We start from the raw sequence: 22,813 nt of genomic DNA on the forward strand, positions 1-22,813 counted from the left end.
CATCTGCAGTCAGTAATGGTGTTAGCTTTCGAATCAGAACATACAAATGACTCTAGAAAAAGATGGCAAAAATTAAGGTAGTACTTTAACTATATCATTTTATGTCTTTTTTAGTTCTGTACTATCTTTAACAAAATGACACGCCTTACATAAAAATTTTCAGAAGCTATGTATTACATAATGAGTTTTAAATAGCAGAGTTGATCTCACAACTTAACTGTAAAAGACTGATACTCCTGTCTTCATTCTACAAATAAGTCAATGATAGGATGTACAAAATGTCTAACCTTGTGTTTTATGAAAGGCCTGCATCAAAATCATATAAGAGTACCTCAGAAATTGGAGAGCCCAATTCCAAATCAGAAAACCAATTCTCACAGAAACACGAAGCTGTATTTGAATTTTATATATACTCATGCGTGGATAAAATTCCTTAACTGAAGGAGAACTGCATAACTGATTACTTTCAGTAAAATAACGTATCAAAAACGGTTTATCTACCTGAATGTGGTAACAGATAAAATTTAAAACTGGCAAGTCAAAAAGTTTCAATACACCTATATTCTTTAGTATGTAAGTAAGGGGGAAACTATTACTGCTAAAGATTAGGACTGAGCAGAATGGGGAATAACAGAATTTGTTTTTTCCTTATTCTATTTACATATTGCTTTAATAAAATATTTAAACTGAAAAATAAAAAGGACAAACACAATCCAAAACAACTACAACCAACAAAACACTACACATTAAAAAGTTAAGACTCTTCAGCAATATAATCTCAGATGAGGAAGGCAAGAAACAATTCATCCTCCAGATGGATAGTCTGAGGCTGACTACAGTGACATGTTTAAGCAGCTTCAAAAATACAAAACAAACAAACAAAACAGTAACAAACTTATGTTCTCAATTCCCAGAAGTTGAATTCCATGTTGAATGTTAGTACATTTTCTGGTAAAAGCAATCAGATAAATAAGACAAAGTTTCCTTGGCCATTCCCAAAAATTTAATCAGCCATGACCTTTTTCAAAATTAATAACAAAATGTAAACTTAGATTAAGTATCTCTCGCTATATAGACAGGAACAGAATACAATAAAGTAGCTTAGTTAAAAAAACAAAAAGGCAGAAAATTAAACACATAGACTGTAAATGGAACTTTCCATGGCAAGTACATATTAATATAAAAGAAGTTCAACCTAGTTGGCATAAAACTTTCTGACTTCATTTTTTTTTTTTTAAAGAAGCACTCTTGTAACAGTAACTTGTTAAGGTAACCCTCCCTTGTCCCCCCAAGGGAGGGGACAAGGAAAAAAAGAAAAAGAGCCAAAGGGCTTTTCTTTTAACATTATGACATATCTATTTGAACAAAGTATCACCTATGTAATCATGGCTTCAAAGAATTGAGTCTCCACACACTGGTTTGTCTTCATTATTCTCAGATGGGTAAACAGCATCATAAATGTCAAAGTATAGAAATCTGGATATTTTGACTTTTAGAAATATGTTAACAGTCCAGGTTATTACCTTTAGTGACGTTTAAATATGCCTCAAAAATTCTTTCTTGTAAAAGAGAAAGGGATAGAGCTACAAGGATGTACCCTGCTGGGAATTTTGCATAAATCTGGCTATACCCATAGGAAAGCACTGTGAGAACGTAAAATGTAAATGTGAACGTCATCTATCATGTTAATCACTGTAAACACTGAAATGAACTAATGTTACTAAATGGAAACAAACTAGTTAGAAAAACACAACACATAACTTGTAATGAGGAAAATGAGCGGGTGGTAGATTTCAAAAGATTACTGATAGACCTAAATTAAAAATACAGGATGAAGAGATTACAGGTGTATAAAATTTAAAACATGACTTACTAAAATCAATTCCTATACAAATGTGTGACTACTTTGGAAAAGAAATCTCATTTATGATCTAAATACTCTTTAAATTTTCGTTCTTGAAGAGATAATTCTACTTCCTACTTTTTTTTGTAGCAGTGTCTATGTTCTAGACAAATATGACTATGAAAAAAAATTGTTAGTCACTAAACTGTTTCTCTTAGTTTCCATTCATATTTCCTAGAATAGATATGTCCGGAATTTCGGTTGGTTTCTATTTGCCTTTAATGCCTATACTTTTATAAAAGTAAGCACCTTTCAAAGATTCACAAATGGTAACGGTGCAGCCAATAGATTCCTGATTTCCAACTGACATTTTGATATAGTTTGTGATTAAAATAGAGTACTCAAGAATATTTTTAGATGGTATCCAGGTGTCATTATATCACCTGATTTCCCACAATTTTTGAATGCTATTCTTTCCCATCTATATTTTCACACATTACAGTCAAGTACATGTTGCATGATCCAATGTTATACAGAATTTTCCTGTTTGTTCTTCTAGCCTATATATACCAAACAGCTAAAGCAATAGAAGGAAAAACTGAAGTGCCTAATTTAGTTGGGGTACTTAAGGAAATCTGATTATTCATGTTTTTAAAAAAAAGTGCCCCATAGAATTACAGAAGAAATGAACTTCTGTTTATTCCTCAAGATAGTATCTTGTTGCCTCACTAAGCATTTCCAGACAGATAAGGCTCAAACATTTGTAAAGGGCATTTAGAAAAAACACAACTTCCATTCTAATTTCTAATACATTTCTCCATTCAAAACTTCTTCTTAAGATCTAACCCATATGTCCTAGTCCTCTTTATTAATCCTTGCTTTTCCCACAATGAAGGTTGAGTTTAGTAGCAGGCTGCCATCATCTGAATAAGGATCCTTTGTGTCAGTGAAAACTTGAAATAAAGCACACCTCTACTTCCTTCTTATTAAAGTATTTTATTTATACCTTTATTTATAGGTTTCCTTTATAGTTAGATATTTTCTTCACAAGTCCCAGAGGCATATTTATAAAATTGTAAATACACACTCATTGAGTAAAAAACATAAGCATTCTCAAAATGTTGGGTTAAACAATCATGCTTCAGGCATGACATTTTCAGAATGAAATGATATATACTATTTGAAGGCATAAGCATATATTTCCACTTTAAGAAAAGCATGGGGATTTTGAAAAGATTTAGGAAAAAATAAGCACCATAGAAGCGGATTATGACAACAATGATGCTTATTGTGTTTCTATAATATGCATGGCATACTGAATAGGACATGCTCCTAAGTTCTCAAGAAGTTCATAGTCTATTCAAAAAAAGACATATATTTATATTATAACAGCATAGTTTCTAACTATGTAGGATCAAGATACCAGCCAGGAAAGTCAGAAAGGCTCAAGATGGTAAACTCTAAGCCGAGTTTGGGTCAGGAGAGTCACCAGGCCACAAAACAAAAGTCAAAAATTTAAAGAAAATGAGCATGCTCAAAGACAAAGAAGCATCAACCAGACCTCTTTGGGAAACTGAGAAGTTCAAAGGGTGCAAGCTCCAAGAAAAAGAGCAGGTGGGGTTCTGGAAAGGTAAGAGTTAAAACTGAAATGGGGGGCCCTCCCCTCCCTAGTGGCACAAGGGGTTAGGTAGGACACAGCACTGCAAGCTACAGTGAGAGTTCCAGTTCCCCACTTCCCTCCAGGTGACCCACATGGTAGAGCAAACCTCTCCTGACAAGCCCACTGCTCCCCTCAGCAGTGTACTTCATCAGTCGGCCTGGTCTACTCCCCACTCTGTCTCTGCAGAAAATAAAAAAAAAAAACAAAAACAAAAAACCTGAAATGGTTGGCAAAGTCCAAGTTACAGAACCATGAAGGGGAAAGCTAAAGAAATAGACCTTGTCCTCAAGGAAGTTTAAGGAGAAAATTAACAAGGTCCAATGTTTGTGCTGATGCCACTTTAATGGACTAGAAGGAAAAAACTCAAGGCAAGAACACTGGCAAAAAGATAAGTCAAGGCAGAATTTGTGTGTGAACTAAGGTAGACTAAGGTAGTGAAACAGAGAGAATACAGGCCATTTAATGGAGATATTTTGAAAAGGTAGAGTTGACAACTTGGTCAACAATTATGAGACTTTGGTGCCAAATTAAGAACTGAAAATTAGGACCTTTCTGGAGTGCAGCGGGTTAAAGTACAGCACTATGAAGCTAGCCACAGCCACTTTCAGGAGAGTTTGATCCCAGCAAGGGCTCTGACCCACGTGGGACAGCAAACCTCTCCTGTCTGGACAGCTGCTCTTCTTAGCAATGTGCCTCCTCAAATCTGCTTGTTCTGCTCCCTACTCTGTCTTGGTGAATTCTCTTACTGCCCCTACACCTCTGTCTTGTACCCCAGTTCTGTAAGCATAAATAATTAAATCTTCAAAAAAAAAAAAAAAAAACCACCCTGAAAATTAAATTGATTTAATTTAATTTTTGAAGCTTGGAAGACAATATTGTAAAGTTAGAAAGGCAACAAATGTAGAAAAGCAATGTTGGTCAGGAAAAATAATGATCTTAATGTTGGCCTTGCTAGTGTGAATTATCTCTAGAGCATTACAGTGAATATCAGGGTTGTCTGTCTAAAAGGTGTTTCTTGCCAACTCTCAGCTGACGGTGGAGGGGGTAAGTTCAGAGTTATTGCAATTTTCTAAAGTGCACAAGGATACAAGTGCTAAATCAAGATAAAGCCTGGAGACCCTGGCTAAGGATAACAGTGGAGCAGACAGCTCTCCACAGAACTATACTGACTTTAGCAGTCAACAGTCAGTGTCTATTTAAACTTGGAGTCATGAAAATTAAGTAAAATTTAAAATTCATTCCCATTAGCCACATTTCATATAATTAATGGCTAACGTAGTTAACTGACAATTATATAAACAGTAGATATAGAGATGATGATATCATAGAAAGGTCCGTGGGACAGAGCTGCCATGGCAGGTGTCAAAAAAGAGGAAAGAATTTGGGGATAGAACCCAAGAAAGAGAAGGGAGGGAAAATGAGTTAAGTGAGGAGTAATTAATGGAATACAAAGCAAAAAGAAAAATCATGCCACTGTGATAAAGAGCAGAGAGGTCAAGGAGGCAAAATAATCAAGGTTAAACTGAAGAAGCACAACAAGAAGAACAAAAATAAATAAATAAATAAATAAATAAATAAATAAATAAATAGCCTTAAATGGTTATTTTACCTTGATATTTGGTATAGTATTGGTGCCATTACCCATTTCTTCAGGTGCAAAATGACTCAATGAGCCTAATTCTCCTACTCAGATGGCAGTTCTTTTAGAAAGAACTCAAGTAACCCACAGAAAAAAATGTTGGAAAGATGGCCATACTTGGATGAAAAAGGAGAGGCCTTGATCCTTAACCATCATCCTTCTCTAAGTTTCTATGAGCCCTTAATTAAGGTTTCTATCATTGCTGAATAAGTTTCTTCACATCACGTGTCTAATATCTGTATTGTGATATCAAACAACATACAAAATTCTCCTTTGGATCAAAAACAGGTTAACAGAACAGTTACTACCAGGAAGCTGGTACTATGGGGGACGGCAGTTATTTTTTAGGTAAACACAGATTTTCAGTATGACAGTTTTGGAGCTAGAAGTATTGATGCTGGCACAACAATATGAATATACTTAGTGATACTAACTACACGTTTAAGATGTTTAAAGTAAATTTCTAGTTATGGATATTTTACAACCAGAAAAAAAATTTTTTTTTAAATGAACCTGAACTTAAGGGTAAGAGTCTGGAAGAGAGGTTTCATTACCCTTGACACCTAGGGAATTTGGTACAGCAAACAAATGAAAACAACACTGGTCACGAACATCTGGTACTCAAAATAACATAGATACTTATATCGGATTTATGATATTAGGTGTGAAAATATGGGTTTGATAAATTGTAATACATGAAACATCTCTTGTTGCTGTTGATAGCTTCTTGTAAAACTGTCAATGGTCTGGCAAAATGAAACAAGTTACAGTTTAAATGGTGCTAACTGAACAAAAAAAAATGTTTTAGTTCAGTTTCATAATTGAGATGGCATTTATATTCTTTTCTTTACTATTTGTACCTCAGGTCAATAGCTGCCATTAGCTAGTAAAATGGGAAAGCATAAATATCAGAAGTAAACCCTAAGGCAACCATGTTTGTACAAGCAAAATGTTCCCCAGTGCAATTAAGGAAGTGCAAGTATCCCATGAATCACTCTTCATGTTGCTCTGACAGTCAGGCCCTGGAGCCAGGCTCAGGGAAGGGAACAATGAAGAGATCCTAAGCAAAGACAACAGTCACTTCCATCCGTGCCCTTGCAAGCAGGAAGCATGAAACTACAAATTAAATCAAAACAGGTGATGAGTATATAATACATATATAAAAAGTTTAGTCCAGGATTTTTATGTTATACTGTAAATAATCGCCTCTGGACTTTTACTACTGTCTCCATCAGCATCCAGACTCTTCCTGGTAAAAGTACTAAAAAACTGGGAGTAATCACTTGCACATTCATGGATCACACCCTGTTTCTTCTCCAAGGAAATTAACAAAATACAGAGAAAAATACAGGCCCATTTCTAAAAACGTACATAGTTTTCCTCGGCTACTATTTGGAGCTCTGTTCAGATCATTTAAGGATTCTACTCATGTCACAACCTCAGAGAGTCACCTCATGACTATAAATTAAAAAGGCACTGACACAATGCATGGACAGACACTGCAAGTGGAAACCAAACAGAGAGAAAGAAGAAAACAAGAAAGAGAAAGAAAAATTAGAGATGAGTCATACTATACTTACAACTTTCAGCCTGATAGTCTGGCACAAACTGCTCATCATTGTCAGGTACCTGAGCTGAAGAAAAAAAAAAATTAAAAAAAAAATTAAGAGAGAAACTGCCAAGGCATAAGGAATGTCAAGCAAGATCTTTCAAATAAGATCTTTTTAGGCTGAGATCAAATCTTATGATTATTTGCCAATAAGCTCCTATTTAAAATGGTATTGACAGCAAATCTTAGGAGGGGAAAGAGAAACAATCAGATCATTGATGTCAATTAGAAAATATATATGTCAGGAACATAATGGTGGCAGTTGGAGTCCCTCTGAATTTCACTTGCCAGATGGAAGTAAAGAGACAAAATAAAAGAAGCTACAGGATTTCCATTAGTTGCCGGGTTTCTTTTTGCAAGAAGGGAGTGAAAAAGATTTTGAAACCCACTTCCAGAGCTTAAACAGTCCATGTAAATTAACCACACTGTTCTTTCAAGTGATCTGCAGTTATCACAACCTGATACTTTTGAAATGCCTGCTTTTATAAGTTTGGTCTACTGCAAATTAGATTACCACAATTAAAAATGTTCACAATAAATTTGGCCAAAATATGACACATTTTTTTAAAAACTGAAGTTGATTTGGGTTAGCCATAGTAAAAAATTATATTCCAGTGTATATGATGAGAATAAATAAAAACAATAAATCATACAAATAAACCACATCTTTTTGTGCAAAAAATATTTTCCTGGCAACTCTTCAGCATTAACAAAAAGAGTATCACTATTTTATGAGTCCTAATGTCAAATGACTTCCCTATTTTTAGTAAAGGAAAAAAATGCTCAATAGCAAAGACTTAATGCATTCTGCAGCAATCAAAACACAAGTAGACTTTTTTACTTCTAAGATATTTCCATCATGGTTGATTTAGACACCAAAATAACTTATTCCAAGTTGACAGAATATTACAAAATGCATTTTCACATGTAGAAGTAAATACACTCATATACATACAAAGTGCATAAAATAGAAGTTAGGCTTCTTTTAATTTGGTGAAAATACGAGTTATCATCCTAATTAACTCTAGGAATCACCTGATTAGATAACATTGCCTAAAGTTTCAATACTGAAACTTTACCCAACCAAATCATATTAAAGCAGATGTCAACTGTTTTTTAAAAAGAGCCTATTCTATATAGAGACTGCATATTGAAATAACAAGTCTCTGTTAGAAAAAACTTTGCATATGGTAATTTAAAGAGGTAATAAAAAGTCTATATAGAAAAAAAGGTACATAAATTGTTATGTAAAAGGAATAAAATGTACATAAAATGAACAGTTCTACTTATCAGCTTGTTTAATAGTAATTTAAAAATCAGAAATATTTGGCTGAATGCATTATGTAAATAAGAACAGAAGCAATGATAATCTTGATTAAAATATATACAATCTGATAATCAACTGTTTCTGAACAATTTTCTTCTATACATAATACTTATGCTCACTCAAGACAAATTCTATCCTCTGCCGCCAAGTGAAATGAAACAAATTGTGAACTACTTTCCAACTTAAAATGTATGCCCATTTGACCAGCCTACACTACAAGAGTTTTTCTCTCTTTGTATCACACTATTAGTTACATATGGTACAGGCAAACTTCAAACTAGAGTTCTTTTATGATTTACTAGCTTTGTAAAATGTGTGACATTATTTAACTTCTTTGAACTCCATCATACTCATCAGTTTAATAATAAAAATACAGGGGATTTTTTTTTTCTGGTGAGCATTAAATGAAATAGTGTAAACACAATCCCAGACACACCCAAATACTTGAGAAACATCACTTACTTTCTTCTTTCTAGTCCCCTTATGACCTTTCCTTTCTTTTCAATTCACTCCTTCAATCGCTACGTGTTTAATAGCTTCACTTCTAATGAACTATATTGTAAAGGGATAAAAGTAGCAGCTAAAAAATACATACACTGTAATCCTATTATCTAAAAACATTTTTTGATTTTGTGGTAAATATAATTTTTTCTCATACTGTGTATGAAGTAGGTGAATATTCCTTAAATGTTCACAAGAAAATTTTGTAATAAAAAAATCACAAAAATGGCTTTAATGGCTATTTAATAAGTAACAGCAACCAGACAGGATTAAATCCTACATTTTTTTCTATCATGGCCACATTAGATATCTGTTTATAGCTAAACAGATATAATAATTGTTGAAATGCAAAAGTATCAGCCACAGCAATTACTATGCTTTTAAAAAGCCAACATTTACAAGAATCTAATAAAAATGTAATACCCCTTTACAGGAATAGTCAAAAATAGATGGTGAGTAACAAAAGTATATTAGTAACTGAATATGCGGATACGTGTGCAAGACCAGAGTATTTTGTGCCCTTACTATCATAAGACAAAGTTGCAAATCATGACATACATCATTGCAAGAAAGACTGTAGAATGTGTGTGTTTGTGCATGCGTGTCTGTATACATGACTGTAGAAAGAAAAGCAAAACTTCAGGAGCAGAAGAAACTACAAGTTATACCTCACAAACATAAAAAAAAAAAAACCCTGCATACTAACAATTTGTAAAAAGAATAAGAATCATTTTAAGAATTGCTATTTCTGTTCTAACTCCTTAACATACTGAATAAATAGTTCACACTTATGCCTGAACATATTACAGAATTTTAACAAAAAACATATGACTCACATTTTCACAGAAGCTAATCTTAAGAAACTGGATAGACCAAATGAAGCAGTGTGCTACTTAAATAGACAGTCTTAAGTATACCTTTAATTTCAAGTTAGAGTAAAAGGAAAGCAGTTAACTAAAAACACAAGTTGGATCTGGGCAAGAAATATGTGACAAAATACTGCCACACTCATATCATATATGACATTTTTTCCTCAAATCACAGGAATTCTATAAAGTAGCAATCTCAAGCTGCATAAAAATTTGTGGTATGATATATACTAACGCCAAAGGGAAAAATTAACAGTAAAGACCAACCTAAAACAAATGTTTTTTTCACTCCTTTCTATTATAAATTATGCTTGAAATAATCACCTTTGGGGAATGAAAATGCTTCCCCACACTATGTAATTAAAGAGGAAGGGGAAGAGTAAGAAAGATGAAGGGGGAAAAGTATATACCAAAAGACCAATAAAAGGCTTTCAAGAAGATTAAGCATGTGGATTTTATTGGTAATAGCTGGAACGACTCTGACAGTTCATTGCACATTAATAGACAAGTTGCCATCAAGTCTCAGGACTTTGGCTTTAAAAGGCTAATATCTGCACTCTCAGCTACTTGCCTTATGTAGATTATTTCCAGTTTTTTTCCTTCTCTCTCTTTTGACTGCATAGCAAAACAAGTATGAGAAACTCACGAAAATATTAATCAGGATCTACGCATCATAGAATTACTAAATTAATATTTTAAATTTCAATATAGCCTCGGAACAAACATTTCGGGTGGGGTGGGCAATAATGACATAATTTGTTATTATTTTATACTTCTTTTAAAGTTTCAAATAAATTAATCATAACTTAAGATGAGACATTTGAATATTTCTCAAGGTTAACTACAGGCAATTAACTGTCTCCTTCTTTGCCAAGTAGGTGCCTGTTGGATTTTCTTTTAAAGCTAGGAAAAAAGTAAAAGATTTACAAATGAAACAAAAGTCAAGTAGAAAAGGGGTTAATATTTAATTAAAACCAGTTCTATCCACTGTAACAATGACCTGGAGCCAAGCAAGGCGGAAGATGTATGAGTCATTCTTTCTGCCCGTGAATGAGACAGCTGATCTCCTCAGCAATTCCTCCAGACAAGCAGGCAGAACTGGAGTTCTGCCTCCATTCACAAAAACACAGTCCAGCGTGAGCCATGTGGGCCTAACCACAATCTTTTCATGTCACACCCTTTCAGAGAGCTAAAGCAAGTCAACTTGAACTTACAACATAAACACACCAATTTTAATACTGTATCTCAAACACAATTCAGATCCACGAAGGTACATGTTTAAATAAATAGCAATTTACAAAATTAAGTATACTAACCCACTCTGCTTTCTAGGGCATCTCATCAGAGTAACTTGGGAGAAAAAAAGGAAGGAGAAAAGGAAAGAAGGCAAGGGAGGGAAGTAAGGGGGAAATGTTTAAGAAAAGCTGTCTTTTTCCTGCCTACTATTCAAATTTTCTTTATTTAGATTGTAATAGATTATTGCTGAATTTTGAAGCATTTCACTTGGATCAACGGGCTGGACACAAGTTGCTCTGAAGAAATTTACATTTGATTTTAAATAAAACAAGTTAATCATCCATTGCACAGTGGCTTTCTGTTTAATCCTGCAATGAAGCTTCAGGCCACGGAACAAAATAATCATGAGGCCACTAAGCCTCGTTGTATACCACATCCACTTTTAACATTAAAATGATTGTACCAAAGTGTAAGCATCAATTAATGCAGAAGCATAAACATATTTTAAACAGCCCGAAGAAGGAAGTTATTTCACTATGACAGAAACTTCTTTAGCACTGATAAAGACATTCTTTTCATGTGCTCAGAAAGAAGGAAAATAATAGTTCTAGTTGTCCTTAGTTCAAATCAGCTTCAATCCCAAACTCTGAAGTGACCTATAATGACTGAAAAACTTAAGTATAGCTCAGTGCTGCTGTTTGTTTTCCAGAATGCTACAGAGCTCTGCTATTATTGTTGCATTCTTCTTATTATTATTAAAGGCCAGAAGTTATATTACTGAAATTCAAAAGCATATGCTTTTCCTGTAACTGAGCTAGAGAAACTCAGCAATATTTCATTTGTACTTGGTCAAGCCCTTTGAGAAACTATACCTAGCCTAAACCAATTTCAAATTTCACTTAAAATTTTTTTTTATTTTGCAAATAAATGTTTCTAAATAAAATATATTATCAGGAAATCTTTAAATCTAGTTCAAATGAGAAGTCTTTCATATTTTGAAGTATTTCCTGGCACAACAAAAAGAGGGGCACTTCCCCTCCCCCCTCACACATCTCTACACACACACACACACACACACACACACAGGACTCTTGCCCTATTTTAAGAAATAGTGAGAATGTTTGTAATTTAATACTTAATTCTCAGTTCTTCTTTATGTAAACCAAATGAAGCATTTTCTAAAGGCTTTATTCTTTCCTACATCATACTTAAAAAAAATTCATAAACACATATCCAATTTTATGTTCCATTTCAAAAAAGTGTAACTTTGGAAAAATTAAAATAAGTGCATGATAACTATTGTATATTGCAGATGGTACTATGTAGCAATAGCAACTACTAAAGAATTTCTTATAAATTTAATATCAGCCACTGAAATGAAATGAAGTGATACAATAACATCTCTACTTTTAAGACAACCTACTATTTGAAGGTTATGTTAAGCAAAAAAGAAAAAGCCTTATTGCATGAAGTAATAGCCTTTAGCTTAGAAAGAATGTTCTTAAGAGATAAAACTTTGATTCAGTTTTGGTGGCAAATATGAAACTTGACCTTCCACCTCAGTATGTCTTAAAAATATTATGACCTGACAATGGCGAATCATTGTGGACATTTTTCCTTAATACTACTGATGAAATGTTACCTCAAGAGCTTCTAACCCACATGAAAAGTAATCACAGAAAGTTGTTCCATATTTATATTAAATGCGCGGAAAGTGTATTATTTCCCGTTAAGGAAATCAGTAGGTAAGCATCAATAAGCAACTTTGGAATGCAATCCTTTTAAACTCAGTTTTACACCCTGTTACTACTGATTTCTCACACACTAGAGAATCCATTTTAACTATTATTTCTAGGACACTATTCACTAAAGCACAACTTACAACAGGTTTAAGAATAACATGTTACCATAATATTGATAGGCTTGACATTTGAAATCATTATTACATGGGATCAAATAATTAAAATTGCCTTTCTGTCAGTAACCTTCTAATTCAAAAGACAAAGAATCAATAAAGGATGTTACATAGTAAAACCACAATATAAAGTAGCTATGGCAAAATGTAAAATAGGTATATCCTCTCATCTTTTGTTACTGCTGTGATGACTGAAAATATTAGCTTCTCAGTTTTATCAGTATAACACGTGATTAATAAAAAATTTTAAATGATTATTTTAAATTATATTACATAAAGTGAAATAAAAGTAAAAATATTATTTAGATTACAGCATTAGTACTTTGACAATGAGCTTAATATAAATTATATTCTTTAAACAATTCCAGACCCTGTCTGGAATTTTGAGGAGCGAAAGGAAGTATATTTTTATAGGACTTTAGTAAACTGAAGATACTAATTCCATCCCCACCCTTAAGTAGCTCTCACCGCCTTATCTATCACAACTTTACTGGAGACATAAAACACATTTCATAATTCATACTAACATATCTATGGGCATGTTGCACTTTGGGTCTGATTACATTAATTTTTACAAGAGAAAAAGAAATTAAACATTCTAGAAAACCTCATTTCTCAAGTAATTAGGGATTTTGATAATTTTTTAAAACACAATTTGCATATGATACACTACTAATTTGATCTTCATGTACATGATTTTTGAACATATTCAACTTCCCATTATAACTGGATTCTACCTTATGAGAGAAAACTTGGTTAATTATCAGTGATCTTTTTTAAAAAGGTCAAAATGCGTTAAAATTCGACGGTCATTTTCTTGGCCACGAAGTATTAGGAAAAGAAATATGTCAAGGGTTCGGTTGCCAATTTAGCAATATTTTACTTTTGGATGTTCAAAAGAACATAAATGAACAAACCTGATATGAATAAACTTGCATAATTTTCAGATCCTCTTATTATTTTTCAAGATGTGGGGTAGGTCAGTTAAAAGTGATAGTACAAAATAATATAATTATATGTAATTGCTAAAAATTAAAAAATGCAGGCTATTAATGAATAAAACCTCTCTTTTCCCTATCAGATTTTAAAAATCTTATTAACAATTTTGTTTAAATCATGATAGGATTAATTAGTGTTAACTGTATTGGAAAATGCTTGAATTCTTCTAAAATACAATTTTAGCCAGAGTTTGTAAACCACAACCCACCTGCGTGTTCAATAAAATTCTCCAAGGATTAATTCCTGAACTTATTTAAGTTTATCAATTCTTTTCTAAGTTCATTATCCTCCAAATGCACCGGTTATTTTCTAGACTTATTTTACATGAAGCCAAAATCTTCAGATTTGAATTATAGATATTTTAATAATCATAAATTAAAAAAAAAATCACTCAGTGCAGCATTTTAAAAGATATTCTCAGATAAAATATTCAAGTGAAATATCCAAACAAAGAAATGAAACAGAAGTAAAAAGCTTTACTGAAATTGATACAAAATGGTAAATCTGTCACCGATTCCAAATTTTTAAATTCCAGGAAGAGGTGCTATCTATATTCAAAATCTGCTTGCAAGTGCACTGCTTGGAGTCAAGAAGACTTAAACATCTTAACTACCCACAAACCTTCCAGAACAGTTAAAACAGATTATTTTAAATTATTTTGTTAACTGCATAAATTCCTTCATAAGTATAATGTTCTCACAACCTTCAACTTTGCAAAACAGATTAAAAAAATATTACAAAACCTCTGTGCAAATTTTTCTTGAAAAGTTATGTTTAAATATATGACTTATGTTGCAATAATAAGTAATCTACTGCAATAAGTTTCATTTACAGAAACAAGCAAAATGACCTTTAAATACAACTAAAACTTTCATTTATACTTACCTTTCATTAACATATAAATGAAACCACCTTTTCAAAGGGCTACCAGGAAAGCTATTTAACTTAAAAGATTTATATAGATTGCAAAAGTTCTTTGGAGAACTAGAATATCAGCAAAACAAAGAAACTTATTTTACATGCTAACAGCAACTTGATCAACTGCATAAAAGACCACCAGATAAAACAGCAGTCTGCCTCAAAGTGGCTACCACAGCAACTGGGTTACATTTAAAGAGACCCTCTCTTTTTTAACCATACTAAAAATCTGTTCCAAGAAGTGTATGTTTCCCACAAAATACAAAAATCAGAAATAACACAATTATACTCACTATTTACATAGTTATAAGTTCCTCTGTGGGTTTCCCACAAAACACATTAGGATTGACATAGTATGATAGAAAAAAAGATTTCACATTTATTTTGACAAATTAAAGAGAAAGTTCAAATTATAGATGTCAGCAAAAGTACCTAGCATTAGACTTTACTTAAGATGTATAAAGCTGTTCTGGAGTAATATCTCAATCCTATAAAATAAAGTTTCAAGTAATAAAAGATTACAACATAGAATTTTACCAAAAAAATGCAAAATAGAAAATAATGTTTTTAAATAGCTCCTTGCTACAATAAATTCCTAGTGAAAGTAACATAATATCAAAGGTCAACTTCAACAAACATCACATTACAGTAGCAAATATCTTTTAAATCTTCAAATTTCCCCAAAGAGTTATTTTAAAGTCATAGATTTTCTAAGTATTGAATACACACCTAACCTTCTGTGCTGGGAACAAGGTGGGAAGAAGACACTTGCACTTAAATCTTGAAGCATCCCGTCCTGATGAACCCAGAGAAACTAATTTCTGCCATCAGAAAAGTCCTCCACCAGAACACCAAATAATGATATGCGCTGCTCTAAAGAGAACAGCAAGCTGGGTTCTGGCTCTAGGAGGTCTCTCGAGGTACAATAATATAAACCTGATCAATTGCAATTAAAATCTGAACAGAGGCTTAGAACTTGAAGTCTTGGTGCATTAGTTCTTGCCAAAAGCAGATGTGATTGTGAGCTGGAAGCAATTTCTCCTGGTAATTTGTGATGACACGGGGTAGTGCAGCCCCAGATTCCCCAAAGACAAACTCATCAGAGGCTCTAATGTATGCATGACACATGAGGTGGCTCTTTTAGAGCTCAATTAATTGGGCTGAACATTAAGACAGCAAGTTCAGGACTTTTTTTTCCTTTCTCGAGTAGCTTTTCCCCTCCTCTTAAAGCATTTTTTTTTTTTTTTTGCCTTACCTTCTGCAAGCCATGTTTCCTGTAATTGACTTAGATCTTGAAAGAGTTCTAAAAAACAAGTCAAAAACATAAAAGATTTACAAGTATTTAGGCTTTACTCAATAAATGTAAATGTTTGTCATAAAATTAACATTAAGTATCAATTTAACTTGGGGAGGTCAATAAAGAAAATAAGATTCAATAACTGAAATATCTTGATAATCTATTCATGTTGATGGCTACTTAGCAATTCTTCGTTAAAAGAAATTCTTTTTGTCAACCAAATAATTTAGTCAATCACCTTCCCCCCCCCTTTATCAGGGGCCCCAAAATAGCACACATACTAGGATACACAAAAAGGCTGCCTCTAACCAAAGTCACTTTTCTTAAATTCAGCTCTTGCTTAAACAGTAATAGATAAGATATGAAAGACTGAAAAACATTTTCCCCTATCTCCTGAATCGGAAATAAAAGATGTAATTCTCAAAGTTAGTATGCCATTCCAGGTTCAACGCCTCAAAACTAAAAAGGAAAACTTTAAAATAAAAGTTTTCTAGAGGAAAAATTTCTGTAAACCATAAAAGGTTTACAGAAGCCAAAGAAAGATAATTCTCTGGCACCTGTTCATTATCAAATCCCAAACTGTATATTCTTGTTATAGTAGGGCAGGGAGGGTGTCCGATAAGTACTAAGATTTGAGGAAGTTTCAGAATTCAATATACCTAATCTACATTGCAAGCTGAGCTCCGATAATTAAATTTAAGTATATTAAGTTGATTATGAATGCTCCATATGGCTGAACTAATTTATAATATATTGACCTCCTACCAACAATTCATAAAAAGAATATGTAACCTCATTTCCCAAATAGGTATTATAATTATTCATTAGGCCTTAATTATGATTCAGTGGACACTGTAAGGCTTATAAAACAATATATTATAACCTCACCATGTAACATCAAAATCATCCATAGAAAGTTTGATAATAGTATATGGTTTGGTAATAGTATATGAAGCAATAATTTATATTGTTTAACTTCTAATAAAACAGAAGGGAAAAAAATCAGCAATGTACAAAGCTGCTTAACTGTCCCACTGTACTGGACATTTTTAAATTGTCATCTTGTGTATGAGATTTTTTACATGGCTTAAGAACTAGGGTTTTTAAACACAAAAGAATGATTTAAAGAAGGATGTCACTATTAAGTTTTTATTTCCTTCTTTCATTAGTTTGTGACAGACTCATATTCTCCAGTGCAAATTCTCACACCTTAATTGTTCCAAGAAAATGTTTTAGCTAAATGCAGTAACTTGAAAGTTTGTTAATTTTAAGGTACGTTTGAAGTGCTCCTCTTTTTATGAGGGTGGGGATTACAGGTAATGAGTGGGAATTCAGCCCAAAATCAAACCTCACCTTCTGAATCATGAGCCAGATCTCTGTTAATGAATTTTCTTTTCCTGACATTTGTTGGTTTCTCGTTACAATTTCTCCCACGCTGATTCTACAAAGGGAAAGATAAAATTCTTTAAAGAATATAAGCCTCAGATGTCTCTCTCTCTCTCTCTCTCTCACACACACACACACACACACACACACATACACACAAACACATGCACACACAAGTATACTGAATCCTCCTTCTGAATAGAAAATAAGTCCATTGCATCAATACCAATAATCTTTTCTGATAATTAAAGAGTTTGATGAGAATTCAACAACCAGGGAGAGTTGCTCCGGATCTAACACTACTACTCATCAGTCACATATTCATGGCATCTCAGCATCAAAACAACATTAAGCAATTAAACTTAAAGTCGTTTTCAGGCTGGACAAACCTACATTAAACTACAGTGAATTGTATTTTCTGTCTAATAACCATCCCCCAAATCAAAAAGAGGTGAAATGAAAAATGAGAAAAAAGAAGAAACAAAACACCCCAAGTCAACAAAAAGTGTCAGCATTTGTCTCAACTTCGTTCTTTTCAATGTGGCAGACAAACCCAGCCAAAAACTTTGAGTGCAGCAGCTGCTGCTGCCCTCCATCTCCTCTTCCACTCATCTTGGGCACTTTAATCAGAAAAAGGGATCTTAAAAACAAAACTATGCCTTATCCAAATCACTGAAAGGTAAGCTCATTTTGAAGACTGGGCTTCTAGAAGCAGAGTCGCCCTACAGTGGCAACAAAGCAGATAAAGTCTCTGCAATCCCAACCCCCTAGCACCCTCCCAGCTCAGTCTCTCCCTCCTCCCCCCTCCTCCTCCCCCCGGAGTCAAGTTTATAAACAGCAACTTTCGAACTGATCACTCACATTGGTGACCACGTAAGGCACTTGCTGGTCATAAAATCCATCCATTCTGCTGCTCTTCGCAATTCTCAGCTCAGTGTTTTATATTTTGAGCATTTAGGCTGGAGATTTCCTCGGGATCTGGACGTCTATCAACCTAGAGGGAACAAGATGGCTTTTAGGCTTAAAAAAAAAATCATGAATGAAGCTCTTGAATTTGCATAGCTAATTACCCTCCGACAGTCCCATTCACAAAAATAACCCTCCCTACACCGCCTCCTTCACCTGGATCCCGAGAGCCAAGAGAGTTCACAATTTACATATTTTCGGCAGTAGAAAAAAAAAAATCCGAACAAGAGGCGATGTATTTATTTACACTCTCGATGTTTCCCTGCGCGGTCGGTGTACCCCGGGCAGCTCTGATTCGCAAACGTGTGCAAAACTAGCAATGGCGATCAACGAGACTTGCTTTGCACCTAACGGGACTAAAGAGACGGAGACACCTCTTTCATAAGGATAGTTTTTGCAACCCACAACCATGCAATTATCTGGAGAGACAAAAAAAGTTGTCGGAAAGACCCACCTGAAGGCCACGCTAGGCGAACGGCTGCAAAAAAATCCCTCCAAATTTAATAAAAACATTAATTATTGCCCAGTACTTCCCCCTTGGAAGCCGAAAGCGCCTCTGACAGAGCTCAATTCGGTGGTTTTTCCTCTACTTCTCCTCCAGGGGCCTCCAATCCAAACTGATGGATCGCTGCCTCCCATTGGCTCCGCGTCTCTTTCACAAGATCAGATTTCGGGCTGTCAATCAGGCAGCTAGCTTCCCCTTCTCTTGGATCTCCCGCGCCCCTTTGCCCAAATCGGTGCTCCGCCGGCTGGCGCGGGGTCCACTATCTAGAAACACCACGGAGGAAATCGACCGCCTTCCTAACCCACTGCTTATTGTTACCGCGCCCGGGGACAATGAGTTTCAAGTCGCCAGGTCTCCTTACTGGTGCTTTTGGTTCACTCTCAGGCTCATTTCCTAAAGCACTTTTGTTCGGTTCAGGTATATACACTGAGGCTGGACCCCAGCCGGTGCCCTCCTTTGCCCGCCTTCATCTTCCTCCCATGAACTCCAGCCCTCCGCCCCCCCCCCCACTTTTAACCTGATGAGGATCCCACCTCGCACTGTAGTCTCGTTCCCACTAACCTTTTGGCCCAAGTTCTTTTCACCTTCAACACCCACCCAGCACCATTATGGTTTTTCGAATGCATTTTAAAAAAGAGTATCCTCAAATGAAACAAGATCCTGTCGGTGGTGGGACGGAACAATCAAAGAATCGATAGGGAAAGCACTTGGACAAGCAGGGAAAGGGATGAGTCGGGAGGAAGACCTGGGAGGACCATAGAACCATCTAGGTGAGGAAGAGTATAAATATCTAACTTGTGCCCGCGTGTGCTCTCGGAGAAGATGCTTCCAGTCCACCGTGGAGGTGGGGAGACGCAGAGAGGGCATGAGGGGGCTCGGATATCCTAGGAACCCGCACGTTTCCTGAGCTTTTGTTATGTATACACGGAGGCGGTGGGTGTCACTTACTGTACTTGACGCTTTCACTTCCTCTCCAGCTTTCAAACTGCCGGAGCTTGGATTTGGGGAAGAGCGGCGAGGGGGCTCAGGTTTCAAGGACAATGACGAGGACGTTAAAAAGGGAGACTACATCTCTGAAATCACTGGCCCTAACCCTCCTGTGGGGATTGAAGCTATAGTCACTTAACAAGCCTTGGCCCAACAGGAGACAGCAGATCACAGGGGTGGGACCAGAAACTCCATAGTGTTAAATTCACTTGTGGTCCTAATGGCAGTCGAATTAGTTACCAAAGGATGTTTCCGGCAGCTGTCCCGCCCGTTGGGAAATGTGCTACAATTCCCCACCTCCATTTGAAAGTTTCCTTCCTTAAATGGAAGGTTAGAGACAAAAATGGAGCGTGAGCGCACAAGACTCGATTCGGACGCAGAGAGTGAACCAGGAGATTCATGTGGAAAAACAATCTAATAAAGTAACTTATTGGGGGGCACACACCGTGCATTCCTTGAAAGTCGTAAATGGGAGTAGCGATCCTAACGCGCTCACCCACTAGCATTTTGAGCGGGAAGTGCACTTTAACCTGGAACTGGGAGGGGTCCGCGGCACAGTCTGTGTCCCCAGGCTAGGATAGTTAAGACTCTTGGGTATTTGCAGAGGGTGAAATCGTGCGGGGGTAGGGTGGAGGGGGTGCTATAGCAAAGATGACTGCCGCCTAACACTCCCGGGATAACCCAGCCCCTGTAATCTGAGCAACAGTTTCCAAAGGCTGCCTCAGAGGCTAGAACCTGACTGGTATCCCGGGTAACCGGGAGAGGGAGGAGCTTCAAATTAGGCCCCCGCGAGGTTCTAGCCGCAGCCAATAACGAACCGTAAATTCCCAACCCATTGTTGTTTATTGCTGACCCCGCAGCGCTCCGCTAGGTGATTGGCCATATTAGAGAAAGGGGCGGAGCGTCTCCCGCCCCTGCAGTTGCCTTTCGCGTCCATTCACAAAATTCCGGTCTTTCTCGGTCATGTGGCTGGGGGCGTGGAGGGGCAGGGGAAATGACACAACAAAGGCCCAAGTTTCCGAGCCATAAAACTTTTTTTCTGCCTGGCTATGGTCCGTCCTTGAACAAATAACCAGGAGATGAGGGGACGGACTAACAGTTGAGATTTTAAAAAGTCCGAAGTTAAAGGATCACACGGGGATAATTCTAGGGTGCTCTGCATAGGGGAAAAGTTTCTGAAGAGGAAAGAAAGACTTGAGAGTTGAGAGAAAAGTTTTCAGGAACGAAAACTTTGCTTGCTGCAAAGTCTCCCAACTGCAAACAGTTCTTTGTAGATATATTTTAGTTGTCTCAGTTATTTTTTTTGTAAGCTTCTTTTAGGACTATTGCAGGCTTTCGCTAGCTGTCAGTTTTAGTTTCCATTTCCTTTCCCTAATTCACAAATCCCCCAAAAGACTACCCGTACTCTGCCACACCGCTGGAATGGCAAACTGAAGAGGCCAGCTCAGCCTTTGATTTTACTAGGTATTATCGGGCTCCACATTTCCACTTTAATTTTTTTTTTAACTAACTCTGAAAATTATGCATGTAAATAAACTGACAGCCACACTTCCCAGAACTCAGGTTTGTTGAAATGACATAAATTGGTTGAGACAAGTATGCCCTTCTAGCAAGGACTCTGTCCCTCTCTCACCACTGTTTCTTCTGTTCATTTACCTTCAGTCCTTTTTGTGCCTTGACATGCAGTGTGACTGCAGATTGCTCTTTATCTTCTATGCTTGACACTGGGAAAAAGCAATAGACCTAGTGCTGAATCCACTGAAAGGGCTGAAAATTTGTTTTACAGAAAATGTTGCCATTATGGAAAATGTCCACAGAGGTAGCTGCTAGGAATGTCAAAAGTTGCACAAAGTTTCCACTACTTTTAAAAGTGCATCTTAAAAAAAAAAAAAAAAAGCTTAGTAAATGCCAGTCCTTGAATGGAAAATTTCATTTTGGCAGGAATTCAGGCATCGAATGGCAGAGCAGAGTCCAAGAGGCTTTGACATTTATTTACTTATATTTTGAAATCCCATCTGGGTTTTGAAATGAGAGCTCTTGAGAGAAAGCCCACCTGCCCTCTGCCCTCCCTTTCCTTCCCCCCTCCCACCCCCCAATCCATTTCTGAGCTTGGAAAGACTTTAACTTGCATATAAAACTATTTAAATCTTTATAGTTCCTTTGCTGTTACTTCATAAAATAACATTCTTCAGGAGCTGTTCTGCTGTTAATTTATCATAGAGTTTTCTTGAAAATGCAGGATGATAAATAAAGCAAATTTCAGAAAACAACAAAATAGGAAACTAAAACGGGGCCACTTGTTTTAAATAATTAATATTAAAATTAAATGCACTTTTTCCAAAATTGTACTGATTGTTAAGTAAAAGAGCACTTACACTTTATCTTATTTAAATACTATATAAGGTAAGTTGTAATGGCCTACTTTGCACAGAGTTGTATTAATAAATAAGGCAAAGATAGACAAATAGCAAAATGGGCAAAGGTAGTAAACAGTGACCATAATTCCAAAGAAAAGGAAACCACTTCCAAATGATGAAAGATTTATAGCTTTAGTAGTCCCTGTGGCAGAGAAGCAAGGATTTGGGAGGAAGGTAGGGACTAGAAAGAAAATAAGGGTGTCAAGAAGGCTGACAGTGCAGGAAGGTTTCAACTTCAAGTCAAAATCCCACCTTTGTCAATGGGTTACTATCTTGCCAGTTCCCCCAAATGGAGGAAAAGCAGCAGCTTACAGAACTGTGCTCTAAAGGATATCTGCACTGGAACTTAAAACATTATTGTACATTTAAAAGTTAAAAAAGTATTTTTAACCCCTCAAGTTGATAAAATTTTCTATTATCTAGGGATGTCATTGTTGGGATAAGAGCACTCACTTATATCACTGAGTATGGACTATGACTTTTTACCCTTTTTTTTTTTTTCAAGATTTATTTATGCTTACAGAACTGGGGTATAGGCCAGTGCAGTTGTGGTGGGAGGATTCACCAGAGACAGAGTGGGGAGCAGAATAGGCAGATTGACTAAGTACACTGCTGAGGGGAGCAGTGGGCGGGTCAGAAGAGGTCTGCCATGCCATGTGGGTCAGCTCCCTGGCCAGGGATCGAACTTGTGCTGCAGTGGCTGCAGAGAGCTTCATAATGTGATGCTCTAACCCACTGA

General features: G+C 35.8%; 1 protein-coding gene across 8 annotated transcripts in view; it reads right to left on the reverse strand.

Annotated features, from left to right (window-relative positions):
* The window catches only part of ETV1 (ets variant 1), an 84,493-nt gene extending 64,856 nt beyond the window's left edge, over window positions 1-19,637 (reverse strand). For 2 of the 8 annotated variants that reach the window (XM_012721006.1, XM_012721001.1), the window contains exons 1-5: window positions 18,620-18,700; window positions 18,061-18,193; window positions 17,167-17,254; window positions 15,772-15,819; window positions 6,723-6,776 (exon numbers count right to left, since the gene is read on the reverse strand). In XM_012721006.1, the coding sequence (XP_012576460.1) occupies window positions 6,723-6,776; window positions 15,772-15,819; window positions 17,167-17,254; window positions 18,061-18,105 (235 nt within the window). In that variant the 5' untranslated portion in view covers window positions 18,106-18,193; window positions 18,620-18,700. The other 6 variants (XM_012721003.1, XM_012721004.1, XM_012721002.1 and 3 more) reach the window with 6 other exon arrangements.
* Between the last annotated feature and the right edge of the window lie 3,176 nt (window positions 19,638-22,813).

This window comes from Condylura cristata, unplaced genomic scaffold (genome assembly GCF_000260355.1).
Source record: "Condylura cristata isolate star-nosed mole 26May11 unplaced genomic scaffold, ConCri1.0 scaffold00005, whole genome shotgun sequence".
Classification (NCBI taxonomy): domain Eukaryota; kingdom Metazoa; phylum Chordata; class Mammalia; order Eulipotyphla; family Talpidae; genus Condylura; species Condylura cristata.